This window comes from Oncorhynchus masou, chromosome 10 (genome assembly GCF_036934945.1).
Source record: "Oncorhynchus masou masou isolate Uvic2021 chromosome 10, UVic_Omas_1.1, whole genome shotgun sequence".
Taxonomy (NCBI): domain Eukaryota; kingdom Metazoa; phylum Chordata; class Actinopteri; order Salmoniformes; family Salmonidae; genus Oncorhynchus; species Oncorhynchus masou.
Window position 1 is genome coordinate 13,630,411 of NC_088221.1, and position 13,994 is coordinate 13,644,404.

Consider the following 13,994-nt stretch of genomic DNA (forward strand, 5'->3'; position numbering starts at 1 on the left):
AGAAAGGGAAGATGAAAGAGGCAGCCCAGAGGTACCAGTATGCTCTGAGGAAGTTTCCCAGGGAAGGGTTCGGTGATGACCTAAAGGCCTTCAAAGAGCTGAGGGTGTCTCTGTACCTCAACCTCTCCCGCTGTCGCAGGAAAACCAATGTAAGATTCCTCACGTCTATCCTCCTCCCCTTTTATCCTCTAATGCTGTACATTTCTCCTCTAATTACTTGAACATTTGTTTCCAGTGGTCTCCGTTAAAAAGGCACAATATGTGATCAGGTCATGTATAACAGTAGCACGGGACAATGGAAGATAGTTAAGGTGATGAAACTGTTGTTGTGCTGTGTGTTTTTGAACATGTTTGAAATAAATGCTCAGCAGAAGATACAGTCCAAGCTAATGATTTCACAGACAGAAGTATGGCTGTTGTGGCTGCTGTTAGAGAGTAGTACACTGCGCAATTTTGAGCAAATCCGTGTTCCAGGCCTATGATTGATGAAACGTACCATAAACTTAAAACAATGCTCTCAGAAACAGATTGAATGCATTAAATAATAATGTCTACTACTGGGACAGAAGTATAGCTATTTAGCAGTCCAGTTGAGTGAGTCTGATTGAGTCATTTGAGGCTAAATGATAAACTGTTTAGAAGTCCATAAGCGATAGTATGCTTGTGGTCATTACTGGGGCTAATGTCAGCTTGTTCCCATAAACAATCAAAGTGAGAGAGAGAGCTGGCCCCCTGGACAATGTGCGTTTGCATTTCCCTGCATTGGTTAGTCGTATTGATCTTCCCCTTCCCTCGCAACAGGATTTTGGCATGGCTGAGGAGTTTGCTACAAAGGCCCTGGAGCTGAAACCCAAATCGTACGAGGCATATTACGCCCGCGCCCGAGCTAAGAGGAGCAGCAGGTAAAGCTATTCATCAGGAGAAGCCTCAATTGTCTCTTTTAGGGGGGCATTGTTAGTATGAATTGGGAGAATGGGGTTTGGCTTGTTTAGAAGTACTGCACTTCTCGACTGACCCACTTAGTCACTCATTCTCTCACGACCGCCCTTCTCGCTCTCCCTCTCCCCCCCTCCATCCCTCCACAGGCAGTTCACGGCAGCCATGGCTGACCTGCACGAAGCTGGAAAGCTGTGCCCCAACAACCGGGAGATCCGGCGGCTGCTGGCCCGTGTGGAGGAGGAGTGTAAGCAGATGCAGCGCAGCACCACCCAGGGCAACCCGCAGGGGGCAACGTCCTCGTCCAACCAGACTCCGGCCAACCACGACTCTGATCACGAACACGAGGAAGAGGAGGAGGAGGAGGAGGAGGTGTCGGAGCATAGAGTGGCTGTCAGTAGAGGTCTGGATGGACAGAACACTCTGAGGTTGAACGATGTGGAAGAGGAGGAGGGGACTTCTCAGCAGTCTCACCACTCAGAGAGAAGAGGAGAGAAGGGTGAGCCCTGGCCTCAGAAGATCTACTCCCTCAATAGAACTCTGCCTGACTCACTCAGTCTGGCCACTCAGCTGCCGCAGCAACAGAACACCAGGCCTGGCTCTCCCCCCTCCGGCCTCACAGGCCCTGGAAGGCTGAGTCACCACCGCTACCCCCCCAGGGAGCCCAGAGAGCCCATGGCCCAGCAGGGCCTTGTCCTCCAACCCACCAAGCAGGCCCAGATAGTGAAAACCAACCAGCACATGAGCTCCCTACAGGCAGGAGGCCGCTCCTCAGGGGCCAAGTCCCAGTACGCTCCCTCCAGCCCCCTGCCCAGCCGACACATGTCCAGCATGCTGAAGCCAGGTCCAGGGCTAGGCATCGACATCAGTCCTCTACCGCCCCCTCCTGACGAGCCCGTCTACGGGGAGCAACGCCTGTCCATGGCTGCTGCTTCGCAGTCCCAGAACATGGCTATGGGCCATCACTGTGACAGGGACAGCGAGTCCCTATACTTGTCCCAGACCAGCTACTCCTCCTGCAAGGCCCAGGACCGTCTGTCTGCCCACTCGGTGTCCTCCCTGGACGCACTGACTTCAGTGTCTCCCCAGGGCCTCCTCGATGCCTCAGGGCCAGGCCAGGAGCAGAGGAAGGAGTGCGGGGGTAACGGGGTCTCCCAGGCATGCTCCCAAGGGGGAGGCAGCAACATCAGGGTGTCCAGCTCCACCAGCTCCCTGGCGTCCAGCAGTAGCCTGTCTGACAGTGGCAAGCTGCAGGGCCCTGATGTACGCACCAAAACCACCACAGACAAGGCAAAGCAGGGCCAGAATCAAGGAGGCACAAGCGAGTGGAAACCCAGGCCCTTCATGGGCATCATGGACAAGACGGCACGCTTTCTTCAGCAGCAACAACTGCAGCAGCAACAGCAGCACCAAGGACTCCAGAGCCACCCGGGCCTTCAGCCCCCCACCGGAGCCCTCCGTAGCTGGCAGAGTCACTCCTCGGAGGGATTAGTGTGCCAATCCATGTCTGCCATTGGCCTACAGGCGACAGGGGCGAACTGTGAGCTACCTTATGCCAAAACAGGGAGCACTTACTACGAGCAGCTCAAAGCTCCATCTCAGGGTGCTATGGGGAGCCTGCAGAACGGAATGCACTCGAAGGAATTCACAGAGAAGTTCTGCCAAGCAGCCACCTGTTACAAGGAATCCAAGCCAGCACTGGCCATGCCGTCGCACGCTTTTGTGGACAGTAAACCCAAGCAGCCGAGTTTAGCCCGAGATAATCCCGCCATTCACGTAGCCTCAATGAAACCAAAGCGATCATTCATAGAGTCAAATGTGTAGGGATATGTATCCCCCTTCTCTCAACACACACGCAGACACATGCGCTCATACCCACACACAGATACACATGCACATATACAACACACTCATGCACATTGTACACACACTCAAGACGCACATTAACACTCAACACACACGCATACACACACACACGTGCACACATACACAAACAGATATGCATGCACATACACACACACATTGTACACACACTCAACACACACATCTCTTAGCAAAAATTCCAAGTGGAGGGATTGTTTAAGTTTTTCCCAGCCCATCAAAAAATTGTGTTTTAGGTCTAAACTTTTAAAGAATTTTGTTCCCCCTGGTGAATATCCGCCACAGGCAGCGTTTTGAGTGAAGCAGATACTGAACGGATTTCTTTCTTTCCTACTAATGCATATGGCTGTTTGCTTCTGTTACAGGACGACATGCTCCCTGTCATTCAGCAAAGCTGGAGACATTGCACTGAGACAGTCATTGGGCATGTACTAATAGACAAAACAGTCCCGGCACTTTACGCATTTACATAGGCCTTTAAGTAAAGTGCTTATACAATAAAATGTTATTACTGAGTTGTTGAAGGTTGAGTATAAAACAATATGTGCATCCTAAATGGCACCGTATATAGTGCTCTACATTTGACCAACTCTGGTCAACAGTAGTGCACTACATAGGGAATCGGGTGCCATTTGGGACGCATACAATGGGATTTGAACTGTGTTCATTGTGTCAATGGTGCTGGAGGAAGAATTATGGAGCTATATACAGTGCATTCGGAAAGTATTCAAACCCCTTGACTTTGTCCACATTTTGTTACGTTACAGCCTCATAAAAATACACACAATACCCCATAATGACAAAGCAAAAACAGGTTTTTAGAACGTTTTTTATTTTTAATACATTTGCAAAACAATCTTATTTACATAAGTATTCAAACCCTTTGCTATGAGACTCGAAATTGAGCTCAGGTGCATCCTGTTTCCATTGATCTCCTTGAGATGTTTCTACAACTTGATTGGAGTCCACCTGTGGTAAATTCAATTGATTGGACATGATTTGGAAAGGCACACACCTGTCTATATAAGGTCCCACAGTTGATAGTGCATGTCAGAGCAGAAACCAAGCCATGAGGTCGAAGGAATGGTCCGTAGAGCTCCGAGACAGGATTGTGTCAAGGCACAGCTCTGGGGAAGGGTACCAAAACATCTGCAGCATTGAAGGTCCCCAAGAACACATTGGCCTCCATCATTCTTAAATGAAAGAAGTTTGGAAGCACCAAGACTCTTCCTAGAGCTGGTTGCCCGGCCAAACTGAGCAATCGGGGGAGAAGGGCCTTGGTCAGGGAGGTGACCAAGAACCCAATGGTCACTCGACAGAGCTCCAGAGTTCCTCTATGGACATGGGAGACCCTTCCAGAAGGACAGCCATCTCTGCAGCACTCCACCAATCAGGCCTTTATGGTAGACCAGACAGAAGCCACTCCTCAGTAAAAGGCACATGACAGCCCGCTTGGAGTTTGACAAAGACACCTAAAGTACTCTCAGACCATGAGAAACAAGATTCTCTGGTCTGATAAAGCCAAGATTGAACTCTTTGGCCTGAATGCCAAGTGCCACATCTGGAGGAAACCAGGCATCATCCCTACAGTGAAGCATGGTGGTGGCAGCATCATGTTTTTAAGCGGCGAAGACTGGGAGACTAGAAGAACGGGGGGGTTTAAACATTTGCAAGCATTTCTGGAAACCTGTTTTTGCTTTGGCATTATGGGATATTGTGTGTGTAGAGTGATGAGGGACAAAATAAATGTAATCCATTTTAGAATAAGGCTGTAACGTAACAAAATGTGGAAAAAGTCCAGGGGTCTGAATACTTTCTGAATGCACCGTAGATAGAAGAGATGTAAGGATATGTTTGAGATGGGCATTCCTGTGTTCTAAGGATGTTCTAGTTCTTCACGTTGTAAATATGTAATTGTCCTTCTTTTGAGTGAAGGTCATTGTCAGTGTATTGACTTGTACAACTGATGTGTATTTTGAGTTTTCTTTTGGTTCAGACGGTGTTCAAGGTTCTAAAAAAATGTATTTGTTTATATGTTTGTACATTCTATGAATCACCCGATAACGTTAAAAACTAAATCCTCTCTGTATCTGCTTATTGTTGCTGTCTAGGTTAATTTATTTACAGCGCCTATGGCTTGGTTAATTGTAAAAGCAATATATTTTATATAGTTATTTTTGCACAGCTACTAAGACATTTTAAGATTTCAATAATAAGCTCTGTGAAAATAATATTGGTTTAATTGCATGCCACAATTGCAGTTTATAATAAAGAGAAAAAATATTTAAACAAACAAGGTTTGGGGGAGTGTGGGGCCATCGATAATATTTTAATATGCATGTTACTTGCAATGGTTGCCATGTTTCCAGTATTGTGAGCTGTGTTACCCATAAATCACATACTGTAATAGAACATTACTGCCATACCCACAATGGGGAAATAAAGTCCCACTGAGAAAACACAGGCCTTCTGGCTCTCATTGTGGCAGGGAAATGAAGAGGCACAGTTCGACATAGCTCTGGTCCAGGACGTTAGTGCGTGTTTGAATGCACATTAACAACTTGGACCTAAGTTCAACAATACATTTTAGAACAACCTGTTTATACTGCATAGACAGTACATCAGTGGCGGCCGGTGCCGTTTAAGATGAGGGAGGACGACAAAAGAAATTATGAGCATGGCCTTATGTCTATTACGGCATATTGGATGACTGTCATTCATATTCCATTCACCCAATTCAATGTAACATTGATAGATTTAGGCTACTACATGATACTCAAATACTTTTTCACTTCGGTTATTGACTTTGGTGCACAACACATCAGCTGTCTTCATATCATAACTGCTAACCGCTACACACCGTCGACATCGTTGTCACCATATTATCTAACGTCAAAGGCAACATAGCTAATATAACTAACATATTAGATAATAACCCACTACAATCATGCAGTACAGTCAGCAAGCACTTTAGCAGTTAGACCGGCTGCCCTCGGTAGCAACAAATGTATAAAACCAAACGCTTACCTTGACATGGAAGAGTTCCAGTGTTGGATAGCCAACATAGCATCCCTCTCTGTTTAAGATGGGTGTTTGAGTAGGCTAAACTTGCTAAGTAACTGAATGTGAAAAAAATACTAGGAAACATAGCTCGCTCTCTCCCTCTTGCTTCTCCTTCATTTTTGAAGAAATGTATTTGTTAAAAACTGTCCAACTATTGTCTTTCTCTCTCTTTGAGTAAACTACTCACCACATTGTATGCACTGCAGTGCTAACTATATAAGACACTATTCAATCTGTATCGCTGAATCATTACAGATCGTGTGCGATAGAAATAGTCATTTCCGATTGAGCTGACATGTGCAGCGTTTACAATGAATGCCGTCTTGCCTTCTAATTTCAATCACGCTCCGATGCTGAACTGCCGCGATACGGAGTGAATGGAGCCCCTATTTGTGGTAAAACCATCCCGAGTCATTTGGAGTTAGAGGCAGCTTCAGGGAAATGTTCTCCTACCGTAACAGTACATTTTAATAGAACAGAACGCATCATGTGTGTGGACATTTATGAAGGGAAAAGCCATTCTGAGGCACTCTAATGTTAGTGCTTCCGTAGAAAAGGCCCTCGTAATTTGTGCTAGAAAGCCCAATGTCACGGAGGTGACTGCATCTACTGTTCAATAAAACAGTGTCTCCTCACTGCTGGGTTTCCCAGATAAGATACAGATTCATACATCTGACTGGGGCTCCCCGTCCTCCGAAACCGCGGGAAGGAGACTGATGACTCGCAGCCTGTAGATGGTTTTAAAGCTCCGCTTTTCAAAAGCAGTAGGTGACTGAATAGATCTCCTGAGCACTTCTTGGAGATGTCATAAGTGTTGGAACGTTCCACGGTTAGAGAGCCAGCTACCAGGAAGATGTGCGCTATCACTTGGCACACAGCGAAGCAACCGCTGCTCACTTGCATTTTCACTCCTAAAGCCTACAGTCCCACAATGGAATAGGTTTGAATAGTGCGTCTCCGGGGCCAAAGATTTGAGGTGGGTACCAATATGTCAACAGCAGGTGCCAATAGGCCACCTTTATGAGTGTCCCAGCCACAGGGACTCCTGCCTCCTACAGATAGTGTCTATGGCTGCAGTGTGGATGATTCAGGGAAGGCCTATGTTTAGACAGTAGACAGTCTCATTGTCAGGCCATTCTGCAGGGACCAGGATGTAAACCAAGGAATGATCAGCTCCACAATCAGACCTCTTCCTGTGGAAGACCTGCTCCTACATATGGAATGCTCTGTTTGTTAATCAAGGTTAAGTTGCCTAGTGCCTCAGCGCTCAAGGGAAATGGGTCCTTTACACAAACAACACATCAGAGCTGAGGTAAGGAACAGACAGGCAGCTGTGTTGGTGGAGGGAAAGAAAGAAAGAAACCACGCCACCTGCCACTGAGCTTATTGCACTAGGCTATGATGACTTCAGCGTTTTGATAGATTTAATTAACGAGCCCTCAGCTACAATCATGCAGAAGCCCCACCCCCCAAGAAACCCAGTGCAGATACAGCATTATAGATACGCCACTGCAATCACTGTCACACCCTGGTCTTAGTATTTTGTGTTTTCTTTATTATTTTGGTCAGGCCAGGGTGTGACATGGGTTTATTATGTGGTGTGTTTCGTCTTGTTTTTTTTTGTAGGTATTGGGATTGTGGTATAGTGGGGTTTTCTAGAAAAGTCTATGGTTGCCTGAAGTGGTTCTCAATCAGAGGCAGGTGTTTATCGTTGTCTCTGATTGGGAACCATATTTAGGCAGCCATATTCTTTGAGTGTTTCGTGGGTGATTGTTCCTGTCTCTGTGTTAGTTTGCACCAGCATAGGCTGTTTCGGTTTTTCACGTTGTTTGTTTTATATTATGTTCATGTTTGAGTTTTTCCTTTATTAAAGAACATGAACACCAACTATGCTGCATTTTGGTCCGATCCTTGCTACAGAGGAGGAGATGGAAGAAAACCGTAACAATCACAAATTGTTTAAATCCCTGTGGGGACAGTAGCAAATCAAAATGTCTCCTTTCAATGTCTTGCTGAACCCATTAGTCATTCAATTTACTAATATGGATAAGAGAATACACATCTATGTGCAATATGTATCTTCCTTTGTGCCTGCATTGCCGCAAATAAGATGACATTCATGATTGTTTGCGAAAAGAAACACTATTGGCTATTTACGAACCCTCACAGTTGCCAATCACTGTATCAAGACTACATAGGCAAAGCAACCATCAACTGTAATGTGGCAGACTGATGTTAGCTGTAGATGGTGGGCTGTTGTACCAGAGAAGCCTCCCCTAAGCCGCAACAGAGATCTGGTGAAAGATGTCTGTGAATAACTTTTTTTTCATGAATATTTCATGAAGGAGAGCGGTGAGAATCTAATTTATTTCAGTGTGTATCCACAAACAGCATCTTCAGGCAATCATACGGTATGCACAGTGGAAAGGAGAGTGGGTTTTTAGAAACGTATGGTCTCCTTAGTCCTGATTTAATTTGTAATAATGCAGACTGTTTCCCAAAACTATAGTCTGTATGGCAGTATCTCAATCTATTGCGATCATATCACAGTCAAGACACAGAACAAACCTATACTTTTATTTCTAGCAAGCATGGTTGAGGTAATAGCATGAAAAAGCTAATTCTGTCCGAATCCACAAATCAAATTTTCGGAGGGATTATCTAGTCATTTGATGAAATTGTCACAAGCAAATTATATAAGCAAGTAATAGCCGATGGGACATGTTGGAGGTAGGAAAGTCGCAGCTTGGCAGCCTTATAGCAGATTTACAGATATATTTTGGGAGCATTGTGGGAAGATTAGAACTCAGATAAAAGCCTCTGTGGCATGCATTACATTCCAATAGAAAAGCACTGTAAAAGCATAATTCAGTAAATCCTATGGGTCCACTCTTGGGTGGAGGCCTCAGGTCAGACATGCCTGAGATCTGTGTGTTCTGAGTGTCATGCAGTGGTGGCTGATGGCACTTTGAATCGGAGGACGGGCTCATAGTAATGGCTGGAACGGAATGAATGGAATGTTGCAAAACACATCAAAGACATGGGGACGTCGCTGTTGTTGGCTGTGAAGGTGGTGACCAGCTCCTCCATGCTCTCCTCACTCAGCCGGGCTGAGACGTCCTCGGGCCAACCTCTCACCAGAAGCCTTGAGTGACCTGGTCCTGACAGCTTCCTTCCTGTTCCTGGGGAACACGCACAAACACAGGAAGGGAGGACGGGCCACGTGCCTCCTCGAGTCCTTCCTGCTCCCTCCTGCCGTTTCCTGCAATACTACTTATCAGATTCCTACAAACACTTCCCACACATTCCACAGAAAGAAGGCCCTCCCTCAATATGAAGACGTTTTCACCAGGGGATAGACAAGGCCTGGCTTCACCAGATGATAAATTGCATAATGTATCATTTGAAATGGCTAATTGGAAAAGCATTGGCGTAAAGAGGATGCTGGATTGGATCATAATAGAACGGGAACAAACGTATCCTTTCCATCCTGTTGATATTATGACACAATATTTATGGGGCAAGGCTTGTTGAAACTCCCAATGTTGTTACGCTCAAAATAGATCTGGAGAACAGTACAGTACATAAGATGTGTGGATTTTTGCATCTAAAACAAAGATAATCATTGTGTCGTAATCCAGGTGTACGGATAGGGAAGTATAGGGAAATGTGTTTACTGGAATCAATGGCTAATGAAAGGAATTCACACTAGGTGATCTATACAATGAAGGTCATAATCAGATTTGGTCTAAAAAGAGATGGGAGACAAGGGACATTTCTGGAAATATTTACAATTGAGAGAATGTCTGTTAACCAGCTGTCAATTAAATCCAGGAAAGAATCCAATAGTGGAACATTTTGGAATAAACCCAAACATAAAGCAGCCATTTGTTAACTCAATATTTTGGCATTTGCACAGTAAAGACTGTATAAACCTTAGGATAATATGGCAAACTGATCTTAAATGTGAAATTGAGGATGATCCCTTGTTTGCTCCCAAGTGGCGCAGCGGTCTAAGGCACTGCACCCGCAGTGCTAGAAGCGTCACTACAGACCCTGGTTTGATCCCGGGCTGTATCACAACCGGCCGTGATCGGGAGTCCCATGGTGCGCCGCAAAATTGGCCCAGCGTTTTTCTGGTTAGGGTTTGCCCAGTGTGGGCCGTCATTATAAATAAGAATTTGTTAACTGACTTGCCCAGTTAAATACAACTTTACATTTTTTTGGGCTGACTCAGGGTGGAACATAAGGGAAGCCAGGAGGGTGCTCAGTCAATACAAGATACTACATAGGTTCTATTGGACTACAACAAGGCTTCATTACAACGGGGTTGATCGACGATAACGTGCTAGAAATGTCAACAAGACACAGGGACATTCTTACACGCAATATGGGAATGTACATTAGTGCTACCTTTCTGGAAGGATATTCTGAAATATTTGGGAGAATGTCGGGAACAACAATCCCAATTTCCCTAAGAATGTGTCTTAGGTGGCAGAACAAAATTACCTAATGTATCAAATGAACAATTTGCACTGGGCTGTCGGTATCATTACAGCGACTAGATTGATCCTTAGATGTTGGAAAGGCCATGCCACTACTATTCTGAAACAGTGGATAGAATCAATGCTGGAAGTGGCATTTTATGAACAACCGCTTGCTAGATTCACTGGTAGAAATTAACATTTTAAGAGAATCTTTGTCATGTTGTTTCTGGGAATGGGAGGTGATGCCCATGTTGTATGGTAATACTGCATTTGTGAACCCATTCTGTATTGTAGCTTATATGCTGCTGAAGTAGTATTAGATTGTGTATGTGTGTTTTGCTGGATGGTATGTCTGGATGTCATGCTCAATTTTGTATGCTGTACAATGTGTTTGATGGAAGAATTATTTTTTATTTATTTTTTAATACTTCCCAAAAAAGGAAGCCCTCCTGTGCTGATAACAAATTACCATTAATTCTTGCATGAAGCGATAAAAGACAGACTAGTACTTTCTAACCTGTTCACCCAAATATACATTGTCTTTTTATAAACAGCACGGTAATGACATTTGCATGCCCTGGGAATATTTATCAGTCTTCCTCAGAGCCTCCCTCCCCTTGACAATGTTGTGTTTTTCTGGCCTTCGCAGGCACACTGTTCATCAGAGGCAACCTTCACACGACATTGTGCGAGCAGCTATCATTTTTCATGTTTTGCTAAGATAAAATGCACACTGTTGTGTCGCAGTGCTTGCTAATGACACCACACAGCACCATGCTTTACGTTTCCCATTATTAGGCTCTGAATGATAACAGCGGGACTACTGGAGTTAATTCTCATTAACACAGCGTTGTTTGCTTTTCCTCAGCTCTCTCTTTCCTTCCCCTTCACCCTCCATCGCGCTCTCTTTTCTGTTATTTTAGTCATTCACTATCGCTTGGTTGTCCATCTGGCCAAAATAACACCACCACTGACTTCCCCATTGAATTCCACTCTCAGAAGCAAACATGTGGAGGGAGGCTTAATAAAGTTATGGTGAAACAGCAGCAACACTTTCAGTCAAAACATACCAGAACAGTAAGTGCCCTCCTATCAAGTCTTCTTATACTATTCAGTAACAACTCCTCTCTTCACAGCATCCCAAATGGCACCCTATAGTACACTATACAGGCAGTAGGTTGCCATTTGAGACACACACCCAGAGTCTCTGTGGCTGACTGGCTCTTAGGAAGGATATGTAGACTCGCTGAACAGTTTATTAGGTACACCCTTCCGGTACCTGGTCGGACCCCCCTTTGCCTCCAAAACATCCTGAATTCTTCCACATGGATGTTGTTCCATGCTGACGCGATGGCATCACACAGTTGCTGAAGATTGGACGGCGGTACACCAACGTCACCAGCCTGTACCGTTGACACCAGGCAGGATGGGGCCATGGACTCATACTGCTTACGCCAAATCCTGACTGCTATCAGCATGACGCAATAGTCCAGTGTTGGTGATCACGTGCCCACTGGAGCCACTTCTTGCTTTTAGCTGATAGGAGTGAATCCGATGTGGTCGTCTGCTGCAACAGCCCATCCATGCCAATGATCGACGAGTTGTGCTTTCCAAGATGCCGTTCTGCACACCACTGTTGTATTGCACCGTTTATTTGTCAGTTTGTGGCCTGCCTGTTACCTTGCATGATTCTTGCCACTCCTTCGACCTTTCCTATCAACTAGCTGTTTTCGCCGACAGGACTGCCGCTGACTGAATGTGTTTTGTTTGTCGCGCCATTCTGGGTAAAGCCTAGACACTTGTGCATGAAAAGCCCAGGAGGGCAGCCATTTTTGAGATGCTGGATCTGGTGTGTCTGGCATGACAATAATACCACCCTCAAAGTCCCTTAGAAGGGGCAAAATGAGTGACCTAACATTCAATCGAACAGTATCTGAATGCCTCCATGTCTGTCTGCATGCTATATATAGCAAGCCACTGTTCGTAGGTGCGATCCATTTTTGTGAACGTGTAAATATCGTTGGAGCCTACTGTAGCTGACTGGGTGGGGTTAGGGAAGCTGTGCCAAGACTGGAGAGGGTTCTTTGTTTATCTGGAGGGGTTCCACTCTTGGACTGGCTCCCATGTACAGGCCTCTTCATCATCATTTCTCACTTTACAGGTCATCATTTATTTTTACTGCCTCCTCCACTCATTCAGGCCTCTGGACATCTCATCCATTCATCAACTCAGTATCTGGCTCTGGGGTGGATTTTCTCCTATGTACAGACCTAGGATCAGCTTCCCTTCTCCCAACATACCCTATTAGTGAGGGAAAATGCTAAACTGACCCAAGATCAGCATTTATGGGCAACTTCACCCCACTCCCAGTATCTGGAGGCTGCTGCTCCTGACTGTCCCTACATTCCATAGGCTAAATTGCCTCAGGTGGTTGGGGGGATATGTTCCCCCCCAATATTCAGGACATGTTGATTTGTCCCCCCCAATAATTTCTTTCAAATAAAAATATATATCGGTAATATATAAGTAATGTCAAAATTTGTAGAATGTCAGGAAATTAGCTTTAACGGTCAAATTTGGGCACAAAAAAAAGTCCAGCTCCTCAATTTTCAAACAGAAATGGAGTGAGCCTTTGGTGGTTCATCGATATGTCATTGTGGTCATGCGTGCCTCAACCGACATAGCTAGTTTGTTAGCTAAGCTAGCCACTTGTAGCTAGTCAGTAACTCCTCCAGTATGTGTTGATGTCATTTCACAGGACTTGTTTTCAGTAAGATCGGTAAGAATTGGCACTTCTGTAGCCAAATATCTTAATCATAATTTTGTTTTTAGGCATTTATTGACCTGGTATGATAGTGCATTGATCAGTTATACAGTTTAAAGGAGTTATTTTTGCATTTTTGCCCAATGTCAACCTTTAAAATAACTGTCCAGTGTTTCCAGATTTCTATGAAATATGACCTTTAATTACAATACAAGTGAAATAGTTTTTCTTCCCAAAATGTTTCATTAAGTAGGTTAAAAAACAGCTTTTCTGTTTTGGAATGGAGTGAGTGTGTACCCCAACAACAATGGTGTGGGGTATGTACCCCAACAACAGAATGGTGTGGGGTATGTACCCCAACAACAGAATGGTGTGGGCGTATGCCAGACATTCTCTATAAGGAAATAGAAATAATTTTTTTAACAGTCTGCTTGCGTTACAAGTTTGAGATGTTTTTTTTTTTACCCAATTGATGCTTTGGACACATATAAGAATAGGATGAGTCAACAACATAATTTGGGTGTGAGGTAACAGAATATTACTGCAAAATGTTCTCTTATCCTCATGGCAAAATGTGAAGAATAGCATGAGATGAGCTATAAAACAGCAATGTTCTCTCTGCCCTATTGTAAGATGTGTGTAATTGGTTTTTCCAGCAGGACAATGCTGCATGCCACACAGCCAGGTCAATCAAGGTGTGAATGGATGACCACCAGATCAAGACCCTGTCATGGCCAGCCCAATCTCCAGACCTGAACCCCATTGAAAACCTTGAATGTGATCAAGAGGAAGATGGATGGTCACAAGACATCAAACAAAGCCGAGCTGCTTGAATCTTTGAGCCAGGAGTGATATAAAGTCAC

At 44.8% G+C, this 13,994-nt stretch overlaps 1 protein-coding gene across 4 annotated transcripts in view; it reads left to right on the forward strand.

Moving 5' to 3' along the window:
• LOC135547173 (protein TANC1-like) overlaps positions 1-5,276 on the forward strand; it is a 185,044-nt gene extending 179,768 nt beyond the window's left edge. For all 4 annotated transcript variants that reach the window (XM_064975908.1, XM_064975910.1, XM_064975909.1 and 1 more), the window contains 3 exons: positions 3-149; positions 802-902; positions 1,086-5,276. In XM_064975908.1, the coding sequence (XP_064831980.1) occupies positions 3-149; positions 802-902; positions 1,086-2,760 (1,923 nt within the window). In that variant the 3' untranslated portion in view covers positions 2,761-5,276. The remainder of the gene's footprint in view (positions 1-2; positions 150-801; positions 903-1,085) is intronic.
• The last annotated feature ends 8,718 nt before the right edge of the window (positions 5,277-13,994 follow it).